The following is a 27,332-nucleotide window of genomic DNA, read 5'->3' as shown; positions in this document are numbered from 1 at the left end:
ACCACCGACCCTCTGATTGAAGGACAACCTGCTCCACCACTGAGTCACAGTCGCCCATATATAGACATAAACCAACAGCATTCAGACTCAAAGGAATAAGATAGTTATGCAAATGACCTCCGTCATCAATGATGATATCCACAGAAACAGTTCTCACGGGAACGTGTACTTAAATGATTTAACCGACTTCTACATCATTGTGAGTGTAAATATTTTTAGAATCCAATTTTTACCCAACAATTTAATATGAATTATTTTGATATGAGACTGACACATCTTTAAATAAGAGATATTAGTCTTTGCTAAGACAACAAGAAGTACCTGATTTGGATAAACATGAAACGTATTTTGGGGCAATGCGGAACACGTGATGATGATGATGATGATTATTATTATTATTATTATTATGATGATGATGATGATGAGTTTCCTGTTGGTCAGTATATTTGTGACTGAGCAGAGTCACTGAATCACCTAATTATTATATCAGAGGACTCTTGATTGACTCAACATTAGGAAGTCAGGACGTGCATATTGATGATGAATCAAACCCGTCCATTCATCTCCATTAATAAACACCTCTTCTGAGATTACAAGTCTTTAGTAGTTTATACAAAACAAACTACTAATTTTCTCCGGTAAATATTTCTGATGTTTGTAAGCATATAAATGTATGAATATGTGTATTTGACAGTGAGGTGGTGGGAACAGACTTACGCTCTACTCTCTTCTCCAACATGGCGAGACGGTTTGTGACCTCTGTCTTCAGCTCGTTGATCTTGAACGCCCTGCGGACAGACGGCCACAGATGAGACGGAGAACGAGCAATAAGTGAAGAGAGAGTCTGTCTCCATCACACAACAGCACCGGACACTCACACTCCTCTGCTGCAGGTGCATATTTAACAGTTACATGTTTTAGGTCATGAAATACAAATGAACAACATTTGTAGGTTCTAGGATCTCAAACTGAATTCTTATTTTTATTGTTAAACAATAAGAAATTAGAATCACAGCGAATCAGTTGATTAGTCAAAAGTGGAAATATTGTTTGCAGCCTTACAAACAATTCTCATAAGTTTTTGTAGTTACTCTAATAGTGCCGTCACAGTAGCTGTGACTACTGAGAAATGATTCTATCAGACGGAATTACATAACCTCAGATCATATCTGCCAATTCATTCTCCACAACACTGCAGACTAATCTGTGGCTGCACTGTATGTGACACACAACGAGCAACAGCGACGGTCTAATGTCCAGCTGCATTGCTCCCTTTGTAAATATGTATCACATAAAGAGATGATACGAGAGCTGAAGAAGAGAAGGAGTGTCGAAGGTTCGTGAAAAGAGCAAACAATCTGCACACACTACAGACAGCAACACCACAACACACAGTGTCATATGCACATGTTGCACATGTTGCTGGCTGAAAGCCTTGCCGCTCTTAAGATGATGTAACTTGAGGCAGTCCTCCTGCCTCTTGGGATTATGAAATAGTTTTAAAAGCAGTTGCATGAATCAAAAGGCATTTCATATCATGTATTGGAGATGACAGTATACTGACTATACTGTCAAACAGTATTGACAGTATAGAAAAAACTCACAAGAATTAGCAACCTGATGAAAAAACAGGAAGAAACACGAAAGAGAGTAATAGAAGCTAAATACATGAGGATGAGACAGTGAAGCTCCACCGCTGTGTGAGCAGCAGCTGCTTACCTTGAAAACTGCTCTGCTACTTGCGTCAGTACATTCTGAAAGAGTTCCTCTTTATCTGAGGAGAGAGCAAGCGTGGAGCTTTGTTATACACACACACACAGACACACACACACACACACACACACACACACACACACACACACTGTCAACAGACTGTTGGTCCACACCAGTGACAGGCTGTCTGAGGGGCGGGGCCAAGCACATTCAATAAAAACTGCACCAGCACGCAGAAGGTTTTCTAGCATGTAGAGCAGCCTGTATGGAACCACATCTGGGTTTCTCCACTGGTAGAGCACCCATCAGGGCACGTCATCACGTCTTAGCTAAGTTTCTTTTGAACATGATGGCACCAAGCGGGGCGTACGCCTCCCCTGCCTCCTCTATAGACCACCAATGGTCCACACACACACACACACACACACACACACACACACAGGAGTCTGGGGTAAACAGATGGATCCATTGAGGTAGAATATGTCAATCAAAATACAATAGAAACTAGTGGAGCTGCGTATCAACAGTGCTGTGAAGCACACTGGCTCACAGATACATGAACACATGCAGAGGTTATGTAAGTCAGTGGGAGAGCGTCAGATGGCCAAAGCAACAGATGGCAGAGTCACAAGAGGGAGAAGAGAAAAGATAGATCAAAGTGCCCCTTTCTCTCTGCTCTCAGCCTCGCTGATCAACAGAGTGCAGTGGATAGGAGCCGGCTCACAGCTTGATGTGTTAACAAGCCACTTCTGATTCCTCTTCCCACACAATGACAACAGGCTGGACTCACGATCACAGCCCTGCCATTGGCCAACAGCTCCACTGTCGTGCACAAAGTTCAACACCATGGGCCAATAAACTAACAGCTACAAGACATTGTAAAAACAGAAGACATTGTTGGTCAGTAGTAGTTTGTACATTGTGTCACTCACATTCCATGTTGTGTGAGAGGGTCACAGGTCACTGCAGACTGTTGTCTGTGATTAATTAAGACAGGGACGCTGGAGTGACCAAGATTTGGTATGAAGCCTACATGTCAAATCATCCACATCCCAGCGTTTCCAAGTCGTGTTATTGTTGGAGCCGCTCTTGCAAAGCCAACCGATGGCCTTCTATGATCCTCAGAGCTTGTTACCAGCACCAACACAGGACAAGCAGCAGTCTGTTTTCCACTGTAACTTCAGAGTGACATCTTTGCTAACTGCAAAGAGCTTTAGTTCTTACTCTTTGGTGCCTGGGGGAAGCGCTATCCTCTTTCTCTTCTACAGTCATCACATTGTGCACTCAACATTTACTTCATAATGTTAAAGCACAATACTTATGAAACACATGCAAGTTCTGAATGTGTTGATGTGTTGATGTTAAGCTGATTCAGTGTAATCTGTGAGGCTGCAGGATGTTACATGTAACTGAAGTCAACAAACACTAGTGTGGCTCAGGCCTTGTGATGTTCAGCACCAGGTGCATCATGAGTGCCTCTGTGGTGTCTGTGTGCAGCTGGTGTGGGTCTAACTGTTCCATCATTCTTTCCATACGTTTCATCATCACAGGGTTCAAGGCGACCAGTCTGAAATCATTTTATTCTTTAGGACAGGGCTGATGACTGCTGTGTTCCACATTTAACACTGTTACAGTGCTTGTGTATAATCATAACAATTACACTTCATTGTTTTACAGTTGTGTTTGGGGAGTTCTTCCTGTTCTGATGTGAGGGTCAAAGGTCAGAGGATGTCGCATGTGTACAGACTGTAAAACACTCTGAGGAAAATTTCTGATTTTGGGCGAAACAAAATAAATGTTTCTTATGTATATCTTTTCTACACAATACACTCAAATTTTATGTCATCTTTTGACTGAGTGAATTTGTGTGTGTGTGTGTGTGTGTGTGTGTGTGTGTGTGTGTGTGTGTGTGTGTGTGTGTAGTCCCTGGAACTCACCAGCTAGCTGTCCTCCAGTCATAGGCACCACTCGATACGGTGACCTTCAACACAACCGGACACACAGGTTAGTTCAGAGCAGAGGTGTGTGAAGCTTCTGTCCTCTCAGCCGACGCGCTGTACTCTTCCTCCCACTTACTCATTCAAGAGGGAACACAGACACACATGCTCACACACACAAACGCACATTCCACACACTTCCACTGTTTATGGGGAAGATTACCAACACTCAAATAAAGGGTTTCAGATTTCACCCTGAGATAAAATAGCAAACATACACACACACACACACACACACACACACATTAAAGTGTCCTCCCCTATCAGTGTGTGCTTGTGTGTATGTGTTTGACTGTGAATGTGTGTGTCTATAACTTTGGGAACGAAGTGAATCAAGTGTTTGTCTAATGAGACCAGATCATCATTAAAGAACCGTTCTATTCAGGCTCCATGGACAGCTTCTATGCTGCATGTGTGTTGAGTAACTGGGAGTAATTCAGTCAGTCCACATTGTTCTTTCTTGTCAAAGTGGAAGCTTTGGATGGCACTAGACGTCTGTAGCATCTCTGAAGGTCATTCTAAATGACCAAACAGTAACTTGGGAAAATTCCACTCCAAGAATGAAACTGGATGTGTCATCTTTGGTTTATATGGTCTTCAGGAAAAAAAGGTGCAGTTACTGACTTGAAGCTCTAATCTAACCTAATGTCAATAATATACATAATGACTAAAAGTGACTTGTTGTTGTCTTCTCTTCTGAAAAACATGATCATGTCATGTGCTGTTTATGGAGATGATTGCCTCGAGATGATTCATGATTTCTTGGGGAGGCTGTGGCTCAGGAGGTGGAGCAGGTTGTCCACTAGTTGGAAGATCCGTGGTCCGATCCCCGGCTCCAGACCATCAGCAAGAAGATGGTCTATTTCTATATAGTTATTCTTCATGCTTGTCATCAGTGCAACTGGGTCTGATTCTATGTCAAATCAGACAAAATCATGCAGGTTCACCATAAACTCCTTCAGCTCAACTCCAGTGGGGCACCGACGGCGACCAGCCCACTGCAGGCAGAACCACATCCGGCTTCCATCCATCCGGGCTGATGACCAAACATGTTCCCAGCTACAACTTTGAGGAGGTAATACTCAACATTCAGATCCTTCTGTACTGCAGCAACAACACCTCTATTGCTCTTGAAAAGAAGGCAGATCTGACTATAGCACTCCGGGAAGTTTCTTCCAGGCCCTGGCTAGCAAGGTTGTTACCTATCTATTCTTTTTGCCTGATAGCGTTGAGCCTGCTAACCTCCAGCCTGCTTACCTGTCAGCTAACAGTCAGTTAGCCTCCAGTCTGCAACCCACTCTCACTCTCAGCCTCCTGTCATTTCGTAGTAGGAAGCGTGGGTCGATCCCCCAAGCTGCCCATCGACACAGAGCCTCATCTGCCCAGTGCCATGATCTACGCCCAGACGTCGGGCCGTCACCTGCACCTCTAGTCCTGTCAGCTATCCAGCCGCAACTGCCCTTCGTTTCCAGATGGTGGTCCGACTGACACCAGTTCCTGAGTTGAGGGCGCCAGTAGACACCAAGCCTTGTTCCTTGTCGTTGGCCCGGCCGACACCTGTTCCTTGTTCAAGACGGAGTCCTGGCCGATACCTGTTCCTGCCGAGCTGTGGCAGTCATCAGTACCTGTGGTGCTGCAGTCTCCTGGTTCCCTGGTTTCACCAGCTGCCATTCCTGGCTTCAAGTCCCTCGGTCATGCTTGAGAGAGGTCCCATCTTCACTGCCAGTTTGGTCCCATCCCAGGGGCAGTCCTCCAATAGGGTACCGTCAATGTGTCTGTCCTTCAGTGTGGTCCTGTCTCCGTGGCAGGCCTCCAATGTGGTCCCGTCTCCATGGCCGTCTTCCAGTGTGGTAACTCCAGTTGCCAGAGTCCAATCCTGAACTCCAGTTGTCTGAATCTGGTCCAGATCTCCAGCAACCTGGTCCAGCAGCCTGCCCCATGCCAGAGCCAAGTTTTCTGGTACCAGCTGTTTTTCCTGATCTTAAGTCTCCATGCCGGCCTCCAGAGGGGTTCCGGATTTGTGGCCAGCCGTCAGAGGAGTCAAGCTTTTTGGTCTTGCCTCCTGGTCGTCCTCCAGACCTGCTTCACTCATCTCTCCAGCCTCCTGGTCACCCTCCAGAGACGGCCCTCTGGATGCCTGCCTGGGGAATTTTGCTCCACCACCGTCCAGCCCTCTAGCTCTCTTTTTCTTGGGCACGTATCCCTGAATCCCCACTTTAGTGCAAGATGTGATGTTAATTAATTTGCTTTGGAAGTTGAATGACGGAGGGCACTTTGGCCTCTAACTACAGACAGAAGCTCTGTAGAGAATGAAAGCTAACTGCTCTTGTGTCATCATTATACTTCTGCATCAGAATTCTTCTGTCTTAACAGAGTTCAGAGAGACTTCTTGGGTTACTTGTTGCAAATTATATTCTATTAAATATTGTTAATTCAATGTAATATAATATATTTCTTACTTTCCAGCGTGGGTCTAGACTAGTGCCTCTGCTGCTTTGGAGGTAAATCAGGAGCTCGACTGTGACAAGCTTTACATCTTAAAGGAAAGCCCATTGTAAATGTTTAGTGTGCTTCTTAGTCTAACAACTAAGATATTCTATAGCTGGTTCTCTGCTCAATCTTGTTTTAGACACTGCTATCAGATAACCTTTGTAAGAAATCCTCTATGTGAGGAAACATGAGACAAATCTTTTTGAGGTTTGTTGATCGCTGATTTTGAGAAAAACATTTGCATGAGCAGCAATAAAATGGTGGAATAAATTGTCCTGTACATCCTTGATAATTAGTAATTAGAAACACAAATATACATATTTAAAAACACAATGTGGGTGTAGCGCACTGAAATATGTAATTTCATATTTCTTGCTAATTTACTATCAGTGTGTCTATGTAAAATAATTTGCTTTAAATATGTGTTTAAGTTCATGCATATTTGTTTTACTTCAGTAGTTATGCTTGCTAACTGTAAAGGGAAGAAAGTTGGTGTACTGACCCTTTAGAAGAAAGCGCTGTCGCTTTAAGAGAGTTTTTTGAGAGAACGTGATGTATGCAGGCTGAAGGCAAAATGTGCTTGTGCTTAACCGTGGGGTTTGTAAATAAAAGTTGCAAAACGAAGATGGACGTGTTGTTGGGCGGTTCATTTTAAGGGTGCAACATGTAGAATCTAGATCTTCACCATAGGAAGACTACCATAAGGCCAATCACATGTTGGCAGTGTTAGTTTACTGAAGAACGTTTTACCAGAGAAAGTCAATAGTGGTACATTATGTTGTGAATGATAAAAATGATTAGGCGTATTTACTCTGAGCTGTATTTCTAATTACTTATGAATGAACAGGCTCCAGGTAAACTCAGGGGGGCTTCTAATGCAAACATAAAGATCACATGTCATGGCAGCTCATTGTAGCGATGTGCTAACAGCTGAGGAGGAAGGAGCTAGTGATGTGCTAACAGCTGAGGAGGAAGGAGCTAGTGATGTGCTAACAGCTGAGGAGGAAGGAGCTAGTGATGTGCTAACAGCTGAGGAGGAAGGAGCAGGGGACGCCGGAGTTTACAGCCAATCAGAGAATGTGTCTTTCAATCAAACAGCCAGCAGATGTTCTATCAAATAATCAATTTATCAATTAAGACATCAGTGGGATGCAGACTTTCCAATACCTCTCTGTGTTGTGTGGCATGGTGGGGTCGATGGACACCATGGCTCCAGAAGAATCCAGCAGGGACAGATTAGTGCTCCTGCATGAAGACAAAAACACATGTTTCAATTCTACTAGAAGCCATGTGTAAGGCTGCATGAATGCATTATATATATATATATATATATATATATATATAATGCATACAGCCCAGTTCCAATCTTCCATCAGGGCAAAACATCCGTCCTCATGTGTTGTTGAGCACAACACTGAATATCGATGTTGTCTGGGCACAAAAAAGGTGAATTCATCCTCCAGGGATCATAAGCAATGTCTGTAGATCAATAACAGAACAGATGCTACATTGATGCTGCTTCGATGACAACGTGAGAAGTGAATGACACAAGGTACAACATATAAAGGAATGTCTAGTGTCCGCATGCTAACATGCTCACAATGACAATGCTAACATGCATACAGCTCTACAAATGTAACATTAGTCTGCCAGAAAAAATCCACTCAAATGTTGTAACGTCTGACCAGAAGAAGTCATTTTAGTTACTAGAATACGAACGCCTACTGGGACTAAGAACACAGCTGCTCTGATGACAGTGTTCTGTCTTCTTCTGATCTCCTGGAGAGGGCTCATCTGCATCTGTTGCCCCTCTTTTCCCCACATCTCTGTAAATCTGGAGGGAGGTTTGAAGAGATTGGCTGTCAGTGTTGCTGACTTGTTGACCTTCTCGCTATAGATTTAGAAACTTTTGGAGCCACTGCTGCTAGCTACTTTCTTTGGAACACTGGCTGGGTGTTTGTGGTTCAGTACTTTTTAAAATTTAGTGAACTCTTTCTAATTTCTCAAGATGACCAACCCTAGCTTTAAAAGTTCATATATTAAGCAATAAAACAGAAAACTAGACTCACCGAAATCTAATACAAACAAAGTGAGACCATTAACTCCACCTGTCTTCACAGCCACTGGTGGTGCAGCTGGTTGAAACTCTCTGACTTTTGATTATATTCTTCTTCATGTAAGGCGTACACTGTAGTCCTTATGTGTTACTATACGTGTTGTATTGAAACCACTTGCAACAAGAGTGAGTGCATGATACTTCTCTTCACCTCCTACTGATGGAGCACAGACGCAACATAGAAAGATAATTGACAATGTCCAAATGTATGCAAACTTGAGCTTCACATGTGCAGCAGGAGCCATGCTGAGGTGATATCAGTCTTCAATGACCGCAGGCTTCTTCTGACATCTGATCCTGTTATTGAGTTACAGGGATGACATGTGACGTGTATGATAACGGGTCTCAAGTCAGAGGTCTTGGGGGAAAACAAAAATACAATTTAAAAAGTCGTCAAAATGATATAATGTATAGCCTAATTTTGAATGTGTAATCAAATGATATATGATAACAGATATATATTTCATTGAACCAGTCTGAATCTTCTCACGCAGGCCTGAATACGATGCATGAACTCAGGCCCCATCATCCCACCTGGACGTCTAACGCTCAGTCCCAGGACAGCAGGACAACAACACGATGTGAAGCTAGTGGGACACGAGAGCATTAAGATTATGTTCCTATTAGTGTTGCACTAATAATGAATACAAGAAGGTCGGCGTCTCTCCACAGCAGCTCATAAACTGTAAAGGGTAACTGGATTTAATGTTTATTATGAAAGTTAACATTTTCATCATCATGCATTCATAAAGCTATAACAATATAATATAATGTGGTGTTTCCAGGTGTGGAAAGAAACCTTGCTGCTTGTTCCAGTGATGAAGGATTATCTGTCTACAAACAACACAGCAGAGGAGAATCTGTGTGTAACTGCACTGAAGTTATGATTCACGTTATGGGCCTGCTCGTAATAGGAACCACTAAATCAAATGTCTATTTATTCTGTATAAAACCGGCATCTCTGCACAGTTACAGGTAGAGATCAGGCTACACTAGTTAGTATTTGCTCTGTATTCATTCTGCAGCATTAATATCTGACAGGGCTGACAGGCCGGCCCAGTGAACACGCAGCAGCAGAGACAGTGAAGTGAAGATCAGGCCGTCAGTGCCAGTGACAAACAGTACTGAACAGTACTACACTTAAAGAGTTAGATTGCTGCGTACGATTGTTTCTGTGTGATTCCAACATTTCCAATAACTCCAAAGCCTTGTCAAAAGTTATTGAAAAAAGTTAGACATAATCATTTCCAAAATTCAAAACATGTTTTTTATCCAAGAAGAACTCCAAGAAGAACTCCAAGAAGAACTCCTGCCTTAATCCATATTTGTTGGCGTTCAACCTTTCAAAATATTGTTCAGGCTTTACTCTCCCTCTTGCTGCACACAAACAGAAGCAGCTGAGGGGTTATATTCATAAAAGATTACATACAGATTTGTATGTGGTTCTGGAGTGTGTGTGTGTGTGTGTGTGTGTGTGTGTGTGTGTGTATGTGTGTGAGTGTGTGTGTGTGTGTGTGTGTGTGTGTGTGTATGTGTGTATGTGTGTGTGAGTGTATGTGTGTGTGAGTGTGTGTGTGTGTGTGTGTATGTGTGTGTGAGTGTGTGTGTGTGTGAGTGTGTGTGTGCGTGTGTGTGTGCATGTGTGTGTGTGTGTGTGTGTGCGTGCGTGTGTGTGTGTGTATGTGTGTGTGAGTGTGTGTGTGCGTGTGTATGTGTGTGTGAGTGTGTGTGTGCGTGTGTGTGTGCATGTGTGTGTGTGTGCGTGCGTGTGTGTGTGTGAGCGTGTGTGTGTGTGTGCGTGCGTGCGTGTGCGTGTGTGTGTGTTTTACCTTGGCACACCCAGGGCTGTACAGAGCAGATCCTTAATGTCACACGGGCTGCATAATCTACTGAACACCACCTGAGGGAGAACAACACACACACACACATGATAAGGAACAATTTAAAATCCATGACCCAACAACTGAACATATTCAATCTGGATATGAACCTCTTCACAACATGATGGCATCCTTTGTAAAGCAGGGGAAGTAAAAACATCACATCTGTAATCCTTACTGCACATCAGATAGTCAGCTTATTACTTTTAATACCAGCTTCAAGTGAGCTGTTTAGCTTATTGAAAATAAGACTGCATGCTAACCTGCTACCATTAGCATACAAACAAGCTAAACATTAGCATGTTGCTAGCTAATGTTAGCATTGGGCTTAAAGCCCAGCTGAGGCTGATGAAGTGAGGATGAAGCTGAGGCTTCAGACACAGTCTGTCTGAAGCCTCGTATGAACATGATTATTTCTCAACAGCACATTTAACATTACATGCACTCAACGCAGCATCCACAATGTGAACAGTTCCACGGTCGGTGCTGCTGTTCAGGCCTGTTCATCCCATGAGAGCACTCAGGCTGCGTGTGACATCCCCCTCCTTCACTCAGTAGTTACTTATTCTACGAGCAGCACATTTTGTTTTAAATCATTATCATTTAGTGTCATCACTGTCAGATACAACGGTAACTTTCATTTACAAATGTGGAACATTGCATTGTGGGATTGTTAGCAGAGTAGTGTACATGCCATGTACACTACTTTTTTGTTCCATTGTGGGAATTTTTGAGGCACTATATAGTACAAAAAATTCACAATCAGTATTCAGACACTCGGGTACAATTGCAGACATTAATTTCAGTGCACTAACAGCTTTATTCCTGGTGTGCTAGTCTTTAGTCTTGTTTTGACCGTGGCTCAGTGGCAGAGCAGAGGCAAGACACTTAACCCCAAGTTGCTCTCGAATGGATGAATGTTGTGTGAATGTTAGAGAGTCCTGGTGGGCAGGTGGCACCTTGCATGGTGGCCCTGTCATCAGTGTTAATGGGTGAATGATGACATGTAGTGTTAAAGACCTTTGAGTGGACGCAACACTAGAAAAGAACTCTACAAGTACAGTCCATGTACCATTTGGAGAATAATGTGATGGACGGAACTCAATTTAATTTAGAGTACATTTTAAATCAGCTACTTATGTGGATATTTTCAACATCTTTCTGTAGTTCTAATCAAACGTTAGCAGACTAACAGTCCTCCTGCAGTAGGGTAGGGTACAGTAGGGTACAGTAGAGTGCAGTAGGGTACAGTAGGGTGTCATGGCTCTCCTTCCTCCTCTCTCTACAGCTGTGTGAAAGTGGAGCAATCAACCACTGGGGAGAAACTCTTGGCTTCCAACGCTCGGGTCTCTTCTTCTGATTAGAGAATGTGCATGTTGCAGCACAGGGGCAATAAATATGTTGTCCTTCTCCTCCTCCAGCTTCAGAACAAGGCCAAGCACTGTCATTGAACATGACAAATGATTTGTGTCAAAGAAGGATGAGCCACATAGATACAGAAGGTATTTGCATGTGATGTGTGGCATCGAAGATCAACGAACAGCTCTGTGGCTGCGAGAGATGACACGGGGCGGCCGTGCGGTGCTGCTGGAGGCTGGTTTGACGAGTGCTGTCAGGACTAAGGAGCGGATGGTGGTGGAGGAGAGAGGTCAAAGAGCACTTCAGCGGTCTGGCAGTGGCAGCCTGTCACAGGTGGAAGAGACAGGGACTGGTGGAGGTCAGCGGACAGACAGCAGTGCTTCACAAACACCACGTCTACAGCTGCTTTTCATCTCTGCTCTGAAACACAAACACTTCTTCCTATATTACTGGAAATGTATGGTTATGAAATATGATGTCTTTTATCAATTTGCCAAATCATGCTTTTTATGATGTTTATGTTCATGTTATATTATGTGCTGTCATGTATGGTTGTTGGTATTCTTTTGGTATTTGTCTATGCTCCTTGAGCAAAGCAAGTAGCCCTAAGTATATTAATATTATATGAATACTACATTACATTACATTACATTACAGTCATTTAGCAGACGCTTTTATCCAAAGCGACTTACAATAAGTGTATTCAACATCGGTTTTCGAGAGAACAACTAGTCACCAGAAGTAATAAGTGCATGTCCCTACCTCAAACAAGCATCTAAGAGCATAAACCAGAGCCAACGTACAGTGCAGAAACAAAGGAATGCAATAAGTGCCACAAGCTAATATAAAAACAATAAGTGCAATAAGCTAGTATGAATACAGTAGATGCTAGGTAAGTGCTAAGCGGAAGGGTAGGCCTTCTTGAAGAGGTGAGTACTATATACTAATAACTAGAGGCGGACAGAAATACCGGCTTTACTTCTGTCTGCTGCTGTTTGTAATGAACCTTTCTTACTCTGAACTCAACTATCAGTTAGAGAACATAGAAGTGTGATGTGATGGATTACATGGTTGGAACATGTTCTCTGTATTTGAAATGGGCCATGTGCTGTTCTGAGCTTCTGACTGGCCAGGATTACTTCTCTAACGGCTGCTCTTACAAACCTTTAAAGTTGCTGCATATTCCCGGAGTCAGGAGGCTCCTAAAGTGTGATCTCCTGTCATGAACGCAGAGTTACGTGGCTGGAGTATCTGGTGAGTTAAAGTAGCAGCTGAAGGGTTTCTGATCCTCCCTGTCTCCTGTCTGTATCGTGGACCAGGAGCTGATGCTGCTGCGTTATATATTCTACAGAGGAATAAAGTGAACGGCTCAGATATCTTCTAACGCTATCGCCAGAAAGAATAATGCACTGAAGGTTTTTGGAGTTTTTGTGAAGTAGAGAATCGCTCCCTAATTTAAATTCTGCTCTGACGGCGTCTACATTCATTCAAAGTGCTTCTTACTGATAATCACCCAAACTGATTAACTGGTCGATTTCTAGCAATTCAAGAGTCTGTAACTCTGTCTCTCTAACTCTGGTGAAGCATTCTGGGTATGCATGCAGAACCGGTGCTGATCCTGTCAGGTATCACCGTCCTTCCTCCGCTCCCCTTAACGGGGTCTTTGAGTGACTTCATTGGTCATTTATATGCTCTTATGTCTCTGTTGTTTTTTTACTATGAATTCATTTGGTTAGTTAAATACTCCTGGGATGTTTAAGCAGAGTGCTTATTTTAATTTTCTCTCCACAGTATTAACCGATGCTCAACAGATTCATGTTCTCGTTATAAGATAGCACGACTGATTTCAATAACGAACACATTTATCATAATCTGTTCCCTGAACGCAGCCAGGACGAGGATCCAGTGCTATGCAGATAAAAGAGAAGCCATGTTCAATCTGATCACGCAAACCGCACACACGAACCACAGAGTGATGAGCCTGAATAAGGACGTGAGAACAGAGCAGAGGAAACAACGGGAGTAAGAGCAGCGCTTTGTAATGCAAGCTGCTGTCCACAGTGTGTGTATGAAAAGTGGAGCTGAATATGCAACAGGTTTGTCATTTCAAAGTCATTTAAATATGCGTTCAATTAAAGCGAGGAAGCATGCACACTGGACCGCCCACTGACTGTGTTCCTTTCCTTACCAATCGTTCATCCTTTCATAGTCAAATCAATGCTCATAACTGTCACTCTGTAACCCTGAGCTGAAACTAGTCGATTATTAACACCGTCATCCAAATACTAGAGCTTGTGTGTGTTACACAGCTGCTTCAGGGACCGGTACCGGTACCAGCATGACCCCTGATCCCACAAACAGCTCAGTCATCCACAGTAAATACAGAAGATATGGCTGCTTGTGAGAAACCAAATACAACCAAAGAGCTGCAGGACACACTCACACACACACTCACACGTACACACACACACACACACTCACTCACTCACACTCACACACACACTCACACGTACACACACACACACACACTCACTCACTCACACTCACACACACACTCACACGTACACACACACACACACACTCACTCACTCACTCACTCACACACACACACACACACACACTCACTCACTCACACACACACTCACACGTACACACACACACACTCACACGTACACACACACACACACTCACACGCACACACACACACACACACACTCACTCACTCACACTCACACACACACTCACACATACACACACACACACACTCACACGTACACACACACACACACTCACTCACTCACTCACACACACACTCACACGTACACACACACACACACACACTCACTCACTCACTCACTCACACACACACACACACACACACACACACACTCACTCACTCACACTCACACGTACACACACACACACTCACTCACACACGCACACGCACACTCACTCACACACTCATGCACACGCACACACACACACTCACTCACTCACACACACACACACACTCACACGTACACACACACACACACTCACACGTACACTCACTCACTCACTCACTCACTCACACTCACACACACACTCACACGTACACACACACACACACACACTCACTCACTCACTCACTCACACACACACACACACACACACACACACACTCACTCACTCACACGTACACACACACACACACTCACTCACTCACACACGCACACGCACACTCACTCACACACTCATGCACACGCACACACACACACTCACTCACTCACACACACACACACACTCACTCACTCACTCACACGCACACTCACGCACACACACACTCACTCACTCACACGCACACTCACTCGCACACACGCACACGCACATGCACACGCACACACTCACACTCACTCACTCATTCACTCACTCACTCACACTCACACGTACACACACACACACTCACACACTCACTCACTCACACTCACACGCACACTCATGCACACGCACACACACACACACTCACACACACTTACACACACACACACTCACACACACTCACTCACACTCACACACTCACTCACTCACACTCACGCTCACGCACACACACTCACACTCACACACACACTCACTCACACTCACTCACACTCACACACTCACTCACACTCACGCTCACGCACACGCACACACACACGCACACTCACACACACACACTCACTCACACTCACTCACACTCACACACTCACTCACACTCACGCTCACGCACACGCACACACACACACTCCAGAACCACATCAGAACAAAGACCCCCTGGGTGAATAGAGTTGTGGTCTCTATTGATCCGTAGCTGATCACTGAACACTCGATCCATAGAATGCTACATAGAGCATTTGTATCCATTTCTTCTTCACTAGTGTTCAAGCCACAGCAAACTCGTCTGATGCTTGAAACTCATGAAACTGTATTAACCCTTAAAACGAGAGCCGATCCCCCCCCCCCCCCCCCCCACCACGCTACTGCATATTGAAAATGTCTGCATGACAACCACATGTCGTGTCTTCTTTGTGGAGCTCACACTCTGTGTGAGCTCCACAAAGAAGACACGACACAAAACATGCAAAGTGCCGGTGAAGTATGAAGCTCATTATGTGTCCTTTGATGAGCTGCTGCTCCTCCATTGGTTTGTCGATGTAACAGAGCCTCAGCACACCAGTGTGGAGATGAGTTCAGCAGTGCAACCTCTCTGCATCAGCAGTGACGGGACGAACCATCTGAGACGTACACGATGAGGGACAGTGACTGCCCAACAGGGCGTGTATGCTGTTTTAGATGTGTGTGTGTATGTGTGTGTGTGTAAGTAATGATGTTTCATATTAGGCCAGTGATTCATGTTTTTAATTGTACTGAGGCAGACATGGTTCAGATGGCAATACATCTGGATGTTCTGCTGGGCTCTGTGTTCTTGTGGCTAAGCTACAGGCAGTAACAGAGAGGTTATCAGTAGCATAATGCTGTTTTTGTCACAGCTCTGTCACTTCTATCCACCTTTCACTCACCTAATTAGTCCATTCAGGGCACCTGCCAGTCACACTCACCTCATCAGCTCATCACTCTCACCTGCTCACTCTGCCTCTTCACTATTTAAACCCCTGCCTCAGACACACTCACTGCCAGATCGTTCTTTGCTTACATGCTCAACTTTCCCGCACTCACCCTTGGACTGATTCCCTGTTGCCGACCCTGCCTGTCCCGGACTACCTCACCTTGCTCCTGCCCTGGAAACTTACTCAGCCCTTCTGTCCTTGACCCCGAGAAACCTGTCGTGGATTCTGCCAGAGCATATTCTACCTGTCGTGTGTTTCTAATAAAGAACTTAAATCAAACCAGTCCGGGTCTTGTCGTACTGCTCCTGGGTCCTAACTACACCCGTAACAGTACGATCTGGCCACAACATGGATCCAGCAGACGACGCCACCGCAGGGGCCCGGCTCGAGGCGATCGAGGAGGCGATGCGACGAACCCAGACCATGGTCGCCACCAACACCGCCGAGGTTCGCCAAGACCTGGCGAATCAAAACCAGGTTCTCATCACGTTGATAGACCAGGTACGACAACTCACGGCAGCCACAGCTCCGGCCAACGTGGCTGCTTCACCGCAACTCGCTCCGGTTCAGTCGGGAATGGAGCCAGCAGCATCTACGGCGGTCTCGGAGCCCCGGGTGGGGGAACCCGAACGCTACGCCGGGGATCCTGAGGGTTGCAACGCATTCCTGACGAACTGCTCCATCCTGTTTGCGTTGCAGCCCCGCACTTTCGCGTCTGAAGACGCCAGGGTAGCGTTTACCATCAACCACCTGACGGGGAGAGCTCGGCTGTGGGGAACGGCGGAGTGGGATCGTCGTACTCCTGCCTGTGCTTCCTTCCAGTCCTTTTCTGCCGAGTTACGCAAGGTTTTCGGGGCAGTTTCCGGAGGACCGGACGTCACCGGAGGGCTAATGAGGCTCCAGCAGGGCCACCGATCGGTCACGGACTATGCCATCGAATTCCGGACCCAGGCTCGATTAAGCTCATGGGGGATGGACGCCCAGTGTGACGCATATCTGCTCGGGTTAGCGGATTACATCAAGGATGAACTCATCTCGATTGAGCTACCCACGTCCCTGGACGGACTTATCGAGACTACCTCCAGAGTGGATCGCCGCATCCAAGTCAGACGGCTGGCAAGGCGCCGGGGACAGCCAAGTCAAGGGCCACCGTCTCGCTTTCCTCGTGCTACGGCTCTGGATTACACGCCGACGCAGCCGCTTCCTCAGGCGAGTGAACCCATGCAAGTGGGACGTACTGGGCTATCCACAGAGGAACGAGAGCGACGCAGACGGGGAAACCTATGCATGTACTGTGGTCAGGCGGGTCATTATGCTTACAATTGCCCGTTAAAAGACCGGGCTCGCCAGTAAGGAGGGAGGTACGGGTGAGCCGAGCTGATTCCCGATCCTCCGCCTGTCAACGACCACTTTTCCACGCCCAACTACTATTAACCGGGGGCTCCCATACTATTTCCACCTTCCTGGATTCTGGAGCAGACGCGTCCATCATGGACGAGGACCTTGTTACCCAGTTGGGAATCGACCGGAGACCTCTTCCACAGGCGGTCTCAGCCAGCGCCCTGGACGGTCATCTCCTGGGAACGGTGACTCACCAAACCGTCCCGGTACACATGCTGTTATCCGGCAACCACCACGAGACCATCAGTTTCCACATCCTGCAAACTCCTCACATCCCCCTCATTCTGGGATACCCCTGGCTGCGTCGACATAATCCGCACGTCGACTGGACTACGGGAGCTTTTCGGGGTTGGAGCCAGGCCTGTCACCTAGTCTGCCTGAAGCAAGCCGCCGTTCCACGAAGTGCCGCGCTCTCCAGGTCCACGCCTGAACTTCCGGGGGTTCCTGCGGAATACTTGGACTTTGGGGAAGTATTCAACAAATCCAAGGCCCTGTCTCTGCCTCCTCACCGTCCGTATGATTGTGCCATCGACCTCCATCCTGGTACATTTCCACCTAAGGGGTGCCTGTATTCCCTGTCAGCTCCTGAAAGAGAAGCTATGGACAAGTATATTAATGACTCCCTGGCTTCCGGTATCATACGCCCCTCGTCCTCTCCCGCAGGGGCTGGATTTTTCTTTGTGGATAAGAAGGACAAAACCCTCAGACCCTGCATCGACTACCGGGGCTTAAATGAAATCACGGTTAAGAACCGCTACACCTTGCCACTCATCGCAACGGCCTTCGAGCTACTTCAAGGGGCCACCATCTTCTCCAAGCTTGACCTCCGCAATGCCTATCACCTGGTCCGGATCAGGGAAGGGGATGAGTGGAAGACGGCATTCAATACACCTAAAGGACATTACGAGTACCTTGTGATGCCCTTCGGCTTAACCAACGCCCCCGCCATCTTCCAGGCCCTGGTCAACGACGTGCTCCGAGACATGTTGGACCGGCACGTATTCGTCTACCTCGACGACATCCTGATCTTTTCCAAGAACCAAGAGGAACATGTGCACCATGTCCAGTCCGTGCTTCAACGCCTACTGGAGAACTCCTGTTTGTGAAGGCGGAGAAGTGCGAGTTTCATGTTCACACGGTTTCATTCCTGGGGTATATTGTCTCCCAGGGCAGCATCCAGATGGACCCCGCTAAGGTTGCCGCGGTCACTACCTGGCCTGTTCCAAGCTCCTGCAAGCAACTTCAAAGTTTCCTGGGGTTCGCCAACTTCTACCGGAGGTTCATCAGGAATTACAGTGTGGTCGCTTCCCCACTCACCGCCCTCACCTCCTCCAAGAACCCGTTCCGATGGACTTCTGCAGCTGAAGAGACCTTCCAGAACCTGAAGTCCAGATTCACTTCTGCACCCATCCTCCGAGTCCCGGATCCTGACAGGCAATTTGTGGTGGAGGTGGATGCCTCCGACATAGGAGTTGGGGGTGTCCTGTCCCAGCGCTCGGCCACTGATCAAAAGCTCCATCCCTGTGCCTTTTTCTCGCGACGGCTTTCCCCCGCCGAGAGAAACTATGACATTGGTAACCGAGAACTACTAGCAGTAAAGCTGGCCCTGGAGGAGTGGCGGCATTGGTTGGAGGGGACCAAGCTCCCATTCCTTGTTTGGACCGACCACAAGAACCTGGAGTACATCCGCACAGCCAAGAGACTCAATTCCCGACAGGCCAGGTGGTCATTATTCTTCACCCGGTTCCACTTCACGCTCTCCTATCGCCCCGGTTCCCGCAATGTCAAGCCTGATGCCCTTTCCCGTCAGTTCTAGGGGGAGGAGGAATCCACCGCTGGTCCCTCATCCATCCTCCCTGCCTCCTGTCAAGTAGGCGTTCTCACCTGGGAGATTGAGAAATCGGTGAGGGCCGCTACTAGGGGTCAAGCCGGTCCCAGCGCGTGCCCTCCTAACCGCCTGTTTGTTCCTCAGGGCCTTCGGTCCGACGTCCTCCAGTGGGCACACTCCTCTCCACTTACCTGCCACCCGGGCATCCAGAGGACCCAGGACGTCCTGCGGCAGCGCTTCTGGTGGGTCTCGCTCAACGAGGACACCAGGGAATTCGTCAACGCCTGCCCTGTGTGCAACCAACAGAAACCTTCCCATCAGGCTCCGGCCGGCCTCCTGCGGCCTCTCCCTGTGCCTCATCGTCCGTGGTCTCACATCTCCCTGGACTTTGTCACCGGACTACCGTTATCTGAGGGCCACACCGTCATTCTGACAGTGGTCGACAGATTCAGCAAGATGGCCCACTTTATTCCTCTCCCCAAACTCCCATCTGCTAAGGAGACGGCTGAACTCATCTGTCTGCATATCTTCCGCCTGCATGGGATTCCAGTCGACATTGTCTCCGACCGAGGTCCTCAGTTCACCTCCATCTTTTGGAGGGAATTCTGCACTCTGCTGGGGGCCACTGTCAGTCTGTCTTCGGGGTTTCATCCTCAGTCCAATGGTCAGACGGAGAGGAAGAATCAAGAGATGGAAACAGCCCTTCGCTGCATGGTCTCCCGGAATCCTGCCTCCTGGTCCCGCCAGTTGATGTGGGTAGAGTACGCCCATAACACCCTGACCAGTTCCGCCACAGGCTTGTCACCCTTTCAGTGTGCTTATGGGTTCCAGCCACCCCTGTTCCCGGCATTAGAAAGGGAAGTTTCCTGCCCATCTGTCCAGACATTCATCCGCCGCTGCCGCCAGACCTGGGCTAGGGCCCGAGCAACCCTGCTCCAGTCTGCGGACCGCGCTGCTACAGCGGCGAATCGACACCGCACCCCAGCCCCTATCTACCAGGTGGGTCAGAGGGTGTGGTTGGCAACCAGGGACCTACCCTTGCGGGTGGAGTCTAAAAAGCTAGGCCCACGGTTCATCGGGCCGTTCGAGATTGAGAGGATCATCAACCCGGCAGCAGTAAGGCTCAAGCTTCCCAGGTCCATGCGCATTCACCCCACGTTCCATGTATCCAAGGTCAAACCGGTCCGGGAGAGCCCTTTGGTGCCGGCTGCTCCACCTCCTCCGCCTCCTCGCCTCTTTGAAGGAGGTCCGGTTTACTCTGTCCATCGCCTGCTGCGCTCCCGCCGCTGGGGACGAGGGCTTCAATACCTGGTCGACTGGGAGGGATACGGTCCGGAGGAGAGGCAATGGGTTCCGGCTCGGAACATCTGCGACCCTCGACTCATCGCCAGATTTCATCGGCAGCACCCAGAACAACCATCTAGGACCCAGACAACTGCCAGGAACACCCAGCAGGTCCCCGGTGTGGACCATGAGAGACCTCCCTCCGGGCCCAAGGAACCCCCCCACCTGAACCCCTCCACCCACCCGGATGGGGATTCTGACTCTGCGGCCTCAGAGGAGTTTTGACCCTCCTCCGGGCCCCCACCACCCTCCCTTGGGAGACGTTTTGTTTTTTGTTTTGTTTTTTTTGGACTTCCGGAGCCGTCCCTTGAGGGGGGGGTTCTGTCACAGCTCTGTCACTTCTATCCACCTTTCACTCACCTAATTAGTCCATTCAGGGCACCTGCCAGTCACACTCACCTCATCAGCTCATCACTCTCACCTGCTCACTCTGCCTCTTCACTATTTAAACCCCTGCCTCAGACACACTCACTGCCAGATCGTTCTTTGCTTACATGCTCAACTTTCCCGCACTCACCCTTGGACTGATTCCCTGTTGCCGACCCTGCCTGTCCCGGACTACCTCGCCTTGCTCCTGCCCTGGAAACTTACTCAGCCCTTCTGTCCTTGACCCCGAGAAACCTGTCGTGGATTCTGCCAGAGCATATTCTACCTGTCGTGCGTTTCTAATAAAGAACTTAAATCAAACCAGTCCGGGTCTTGTCGTACTGCTCCTGGGTCCTAACTACACCCGTAACAGTTTTTGTGTTTTTAGCAATGTGCCCAAGACAAATGTCCCCTCAGGGACAATAAAGTTGACTCTACTCTACTTTAGCTGACACAAGATGGTTTTATTGCAGCTGACTTGTGGCAACATTTCTGTGTATTTCCTTCAATATTTGCAAGATTTATCATAAAACCATTAACATCCAACAGCGGAGCAAGGCTCTGAGGTGTGAGGAGAAGAGCTGTACGGGTGGTCAGTCAGTGACCTGAAGCTCCAGTCGGGGGTTCTCATGGTGGATGAATAAATTGCATGCCCGAGTGTATTTAGAGGTCAGAGCCTGAGATTATTCTGCCTGTATGGACGCTCAATAATCCCCAATTCACACACACTCACTAATCTATTTCTCACTGCATCTGACACACACACACAAACACACACACACAGAAGACGATAACGGTGAGGTTGCAGTGAATGCTGATGATTCAGACACATCATCAGAACTATGGTCTCTACTTATGCACACTATTTTTAGCCAATAAAGTGCTCAGTATCATTACATTGACTGTGATAAACAGACATTTAGACTAAAGGCCGGACCAGCGTTGGTGTATAATTGACTCAATTCACTGTCAGACACGCAGCACGAAGGAATGAAGGCAGACCTGCAGCTCCCTGTGTGCCCACCTCACTCAAGCAAGCCTCACATCTCTCTGTGGCTTCACATCTCATATCAAAGGACAGCATTTATGAAGATGCTTTATATTTGATAAGGACACACTTCTTTTTTAGTTGGTTCCTGACAGAATGACGCTGCTGCTAACTCACCACATCCCATTTCTATCTAATGGACGTGCAGGCTGTCCAATGAGCCCAGCGTGGGTTTAAAGCCCCTTTGTGATGTTGAATGACATTTGTTTGATCATTAACACATCACAGTAACATTTCCATACTCTCCGGTTGTCAATATTACAATTTAAGTGACATAATAGCTTCACCTATAGAGATATACTGTCGAAGTCATTTGACGTCTACTAGGCTACTCGTGTAATATTACTGCTGTATAGGCTTCCTTATGATACTTTACATTATGAATTATCATGCTTATTATGGAACTCCATTATGGGTGAGATAACATGTATTTCTTCATTGTCAATTATAACCGTGTATAACAACATGATTAACAACATAAGGTTGAAATATGCTAATTCAGTAGCTTATTAGCAATTATGATATTGGTTATTAGGAATAATAATTATAATAATATTTGAAATGCTGTAGTAAAGTTTGAGCACTATAGGCTTATATTCTTTGTTTTAATCATTTCGGTAACTAAAGTCACTTTTCATGTTTGTATTGATGTAATCCCTTCTTCTTCTGAAACAACGTGGATTTATTATTAAAATACATAGTAGAAGTGGCCTCTCTATGAAGGCTTGTAGCTACTTGTTTGGAGTGTTGTAACGTTATGTTATACTTGTGATTTATTCTTATTTCATTGTCTCTGTTTTACTAACAGTGTTGACACATTGTAGCCTTCATACAGTCATCTACAGCCTCTGTGTACCTTCTGGATCCGGCCGTCCACGTCCAGGTAGATGACCCGGTAGGAGGACGAAGCGGAGCCCATGGTCCCCACTCTTCTTCCCGGCGTCGGTGTTTCGCTGTGCGGTTACTGCTCCGTGGTCCCTGTCACCGCTCCGGTCCTAGTCTCACCGCCGTTAAACAACCCGAGGGTGGTGATAATGGAGTCAGCGGTCCGACAGCATCGCAGCTGCCTGTTCGTCTGTCGAACACACCGATACAAACTCTCTTTTCCTCGGACTCTTTCTCCCGGTGTCTCTCCGCTTTGTCACCTCGCTATCTGCCGCATCTCATAAAGCCTGTCCACGCGCGCCCCCGCCTCTTTCATTCACTACAGACCTCCTGGGTCGGTCTGCGCGCTCACCTACAGGCACGGTGTCTCACACACGCATACAAATACACACACACAGGTAGATTACACAACTTCTTTGTGTTTGTTTTGTGTTCAATGCCTGGGGGAGAACAGTTGTAACGTCTCCATCTCCACCAATCAGAGACAAGTTGGAGTGACGTCTCAGCTCCTCGTGCTGGGTTTCCTGGCTTGGTTTCTGAAGAGTCAGAGTAACAGTACATGGAAGACAGCACCGGTATCAGAGTAACAGTACGTGGAAGACAGCAGAGGTATCAGAGTAACAGTACGTGGAAGACAGCAGCGGTATCAGAGTAACAGTACGTGGAAGACAGCAGCGGTATCAGAGTAACAGTACGTGGAAGACAGCAGAGGTATCAGAGTAACAGTACGTGGAAGACAGCAGCGGTATCAGAGTAACAGTACGTGGAAGACAGCAGCGGTATCAGAGTAACAGTACGTGGAAGACAGCAGCGGTATCAGAGTAACAGTACGTGGAAGACAGCAGAGATATCAGAGTAACAGTACGTGGAAGACAGCAGCGGTATCAGAGTAACAGTACGTGGAAGACAGCAGAGGTATCAGAGTAACAGTACGTGGAAGACAGCAGCGGTATCAGAGTAACAGTACGTGGAAGACAGCAGCGGTATCAGAGTAACAGTACGTGGAAGACAGCAGCGGTATCAGAGTAACAGTACGTGGAAGACAGCAGAGGTATCAGAGTAACAGTACGTGGAAGACAGCAGCGGTATCAGAGTAACAGTACGTGGAAGACAGCAGCAGTATCAGAGTAACAGTACTTGGAAGACAGCAGAGGTATCAGAGTAACAGTACGTGGAAGACAGCAGTGGTATCAGAGTAACAGTACGTGGAAGACAGCAGTGGTATCAGAGTAACAGTACGTGGAAGACAGCAGAGGTATCAGAGTAACAGTACGTGGAAGACAGCAGTGGTATCAGAGTAACAGTACGTGGAAGACAGCAGAGGTATCAGAGTAACAGTACGTGGAAGACAGCAGAGGTATCAGAGTAACAGTACGTGGAAGACAGCACCGGTATCAGAGTAACAGTACGTGGAAGACAGCAGAGGTATCAGAGTAACAGTACGTGGAAGACAGCAGAGGTATCAGAGTAACAGTACGTGGAAGACAGCAGAGGTATCAGAGTAACAGTACGTGGAAGACAGCAGAGGTATCAGAGTAACAGTACGTGGAAGACAGCAGAGGTATCAGAGTAACAGTACGTGGAAGACAGCAGAGGTATCAGAGTAACAGTACGTGGAAGACAGCAGAGGTATCAGAGTAACAGTACGTGGAAGACAGCAGTGGTATCAGAGTAACAGTACGTGGAAGACAGCAGAGGTATCAGAGTAACAGTACGTGGAAGACAGCAGTGGTATCAGAGTAACAGTACGTGGAAGACAGCAGAGGTATCAGAGTAACAGTACGTGGAAGACAGCAGTGGTATCAGAGTAACAGTACGTGTAAGACAGCAGTGGTATCAGAGTAACAGTACGTGTAAGACAGCAGTGGTATCAGAGTAACAGTACGTGGAAGACAGCAGTGGTATCAGAGTAACAGTACGTGTAAGACAGCAGTGGTATCAGAGTAACAGTACGTGGAAGACAGCAGTGGTATCAGAGTAACAGTACGTGGAAGACAGCAGTGGTATCAGAGTAACAGTACGTGTAAGACAGCAGTGGTATCAGAGTAACAGTACGTGTAAGACAGCAGTGGTATCAGAGTAACAGTACGTGGAAGACAGCAGAGGTATCAGAGTAACAGTACGTGTAAGACAGCAGTGGTATCAGAGTAACAGTACGTGGAAGACAGCAGAGGTATCAGAGTAACAGTACGTGTAAGACAGCAGTGGTATCAGAGTAACAGTACGTGGAAGACAGCAGTGGTATCAGAGTAACAGTACGTGTAAGACAGCAGTGGTATCAGAGTAACAGTACGTGGAAGACAGCAGAGGTATCAGAGTAACAGTACATGGAAGACAGCAGTGGCATTTCATAGGCCCAAAATAAACACCAGCATCCCTAATCTGTTCCTATTAATGGCCTAACTGCGTCAGTAAAATATGTGTTTATCTTTAAAAATGATAATAAGTTTTGCCTACAATTGATTAACCTTTTATGGATATTAATATATTTAGAAAGTTGTATCCACAAGCCCCTTATGCACATACACTCACATACCCACAGAATATAAACAATACAATACTGTACACAGACAGTACAGGTGCACATACAGAGAGACCCGAACACAACCATTGATATACACTTCACAGTGAGAAGCACGCACACACACGCACACACGCATTCACACACGCACACACACGCACACACGCATTCACACACGCACACACGCACACACACGCATTCACACACACACACATGCCTTTTTAATATTGTACAATCATTGAGAATATAGTGCACAGCTTTAGTGTGGAGAAGTGGAATACTGGAGATGTATCTACCGTAATTACATTTAGCAGACATTAGTGGATGATCCATCCATCACGGCCTGAAAAAAGAGGCGAAACAGGGCAAACACGTGTTGTGGTGTTGTGTTCAATGAGTCACTGCAACACCCAACAGACAACATTGCTGCAGCAATGAACCCACATTAAAGCCTGCAGCTGAAGGGAAGTTGCAACTCTCACTTATGAAGATAAGTACGATAATGATTGAAAGAAGTGCAGAGGTTATTGATTGGGACACAGGCTTGTGATTTGTGTGTTTGAAACTGACAAAGGGATTCATCCATTCACTCCATTCACATCTGGGTCTGATTAGAGACAACTTGAGCTGCTAAATGAGTGGATGGTAACAATTCAAAATACTCTGTGGAATGTAAATGCATTTTTGAGTTGAAATTCTGATAGTTTTGGAGACTTAAATGAATTGAATTGTGCCTCTTGAGTTGGAATAAGTGTGTGTAATTTAAATGGTACATGGACTGTACTTGTATTTCTCTTTTCTAGTGTTCCGTCCACTCAAAGCTCTTTAACACTACATGTCATCATTCACCCATTCACACACTAATGACAGGACTACCATGCAAGGTGCCACCTGCCCACCAGGACTCTAACTAACATTCATCCACAGGAGGCACAGCCTACGGGAGCCATTTAGGTTGAAGTGCCTTGCCCAAGGGCCGCCGATCTTCAGATTGAAGGACGACCCGCTCAACAGACAACACCCTCAACCTCATTTCTTACAAAAGGATGTTATCCCCTGTATCAGTCTTATGTGAAAACGACAAAATGGACTCCTGAACAAAGGAGTTGACAGCACCTGTATCTCTTAATATTTCAATGGGCACCTTCGTATTATTACCAACCTGTGCTACAAACCTTTCCTAAAACAAAAGGCATCGGTGTAGGGCCGCCAGCCACGCCAGTTTCTGCATGCCTACCTTGCCAAACTCCCACATCAACAGGACCAGGAATGCTTGCAGCCAGTGCAGAAGGTTCTACCAGCCCGCCTCCAGTATGCTGCTTCCTAGACCTTATCATTGGGCCGTCTGACTTTCAGTGGCCTGCCTCACAGCAGTAAAGGCACACATTGTCTCCCCTTTCAGTCACTCCCTGGGGCCCCTTACCTGGATAACCTCACCTGGAAAACCCCCAAAACGAGCAGACAACTTAACACTACCATCTTTGTGCACAACAGGCTCCCACACAGGCTCTGGGCCCCTGTCCAATGCCAATTTCTGTCTTTCTTTTTCACGAGACAAATATATTAGCTTCTCACTGGCTCCCTGTAACATCTAGAATATCATTTTTATTTAATTTTAATTTATTATACTATATTGATCCCTTTAAGGGGGAAATTTGTCTCTGCATTTGACCCATCCCTGTATATAGGGAGCAGTGGGCTGCCAATGACAGGCGCCCGGGGAGCCGGGGGTTCAGTGTATTGCTCAGGTACACTTTGACACGTGACCTGTCCCAGTCGAGGATCGAACCGTTGACCTTCC

At 46.8% G+C, this 27,332-nt stretch overlaps 1 protein-coding gene across 1 annotated transcript in view; it reads right to left on the bottom strand.

Annotated features, from left to right (window-relative positions):
• Positions 1–23,044, bottom strand: part of pde9aa (phosphodiesterase 9aa) — a 52,916-nt gene extending 29,872 nt beyond the window's left edge. The window contains exons 1-6 of the mRNA XM_076081042.1: positions 22,982–23,044; positions 10,146–10,216; positions 7,368–7,445; positions 3,651–3,694; positions 1,720–1,774; positions 718–788 (exon numbers count right to left, since the gene is read on the bottom strand). Coding sequence (XP_075937157.1) covers positions 718–788; positions 1,720–1,774; positions 3,651–3,694; positions 7,368–7,445; positions 10,146–10,216; positions 22,982–23,044 — 382 coding nt within the window. The remainder of the gene's footprint in view (positions 1–717; positions 789–1,719; positions 1,775–3,650; positions 3,695–7,367; positions 7,446–10,145; positions 10,217–22,981) is intronic.
• Between the last annotated feature and the right edge of the window lie 4,288 nt (positions 23,045–27,332).

This window comes from Anarhichas minor, unplaced genomic scaffold (genome assembly GCF_050575085.1).
Source record: "Anarhichas minor isolate MPS153535 unplaced genomic scaffold, ASM5057508v1 ptg000078l, whole genome shotgun sequence".
NCBI lineage: Eukaryota > Metazoa > Chordata > Actinopteri > Perciformes > Anarhichadidae > Anarhichas > Anarhichas minor.
The sequence above is the reverse complement of the archived record's forward strand: the minus strand, read 5'-3'. Positions and strand labels throughout refer to the sequence as shown.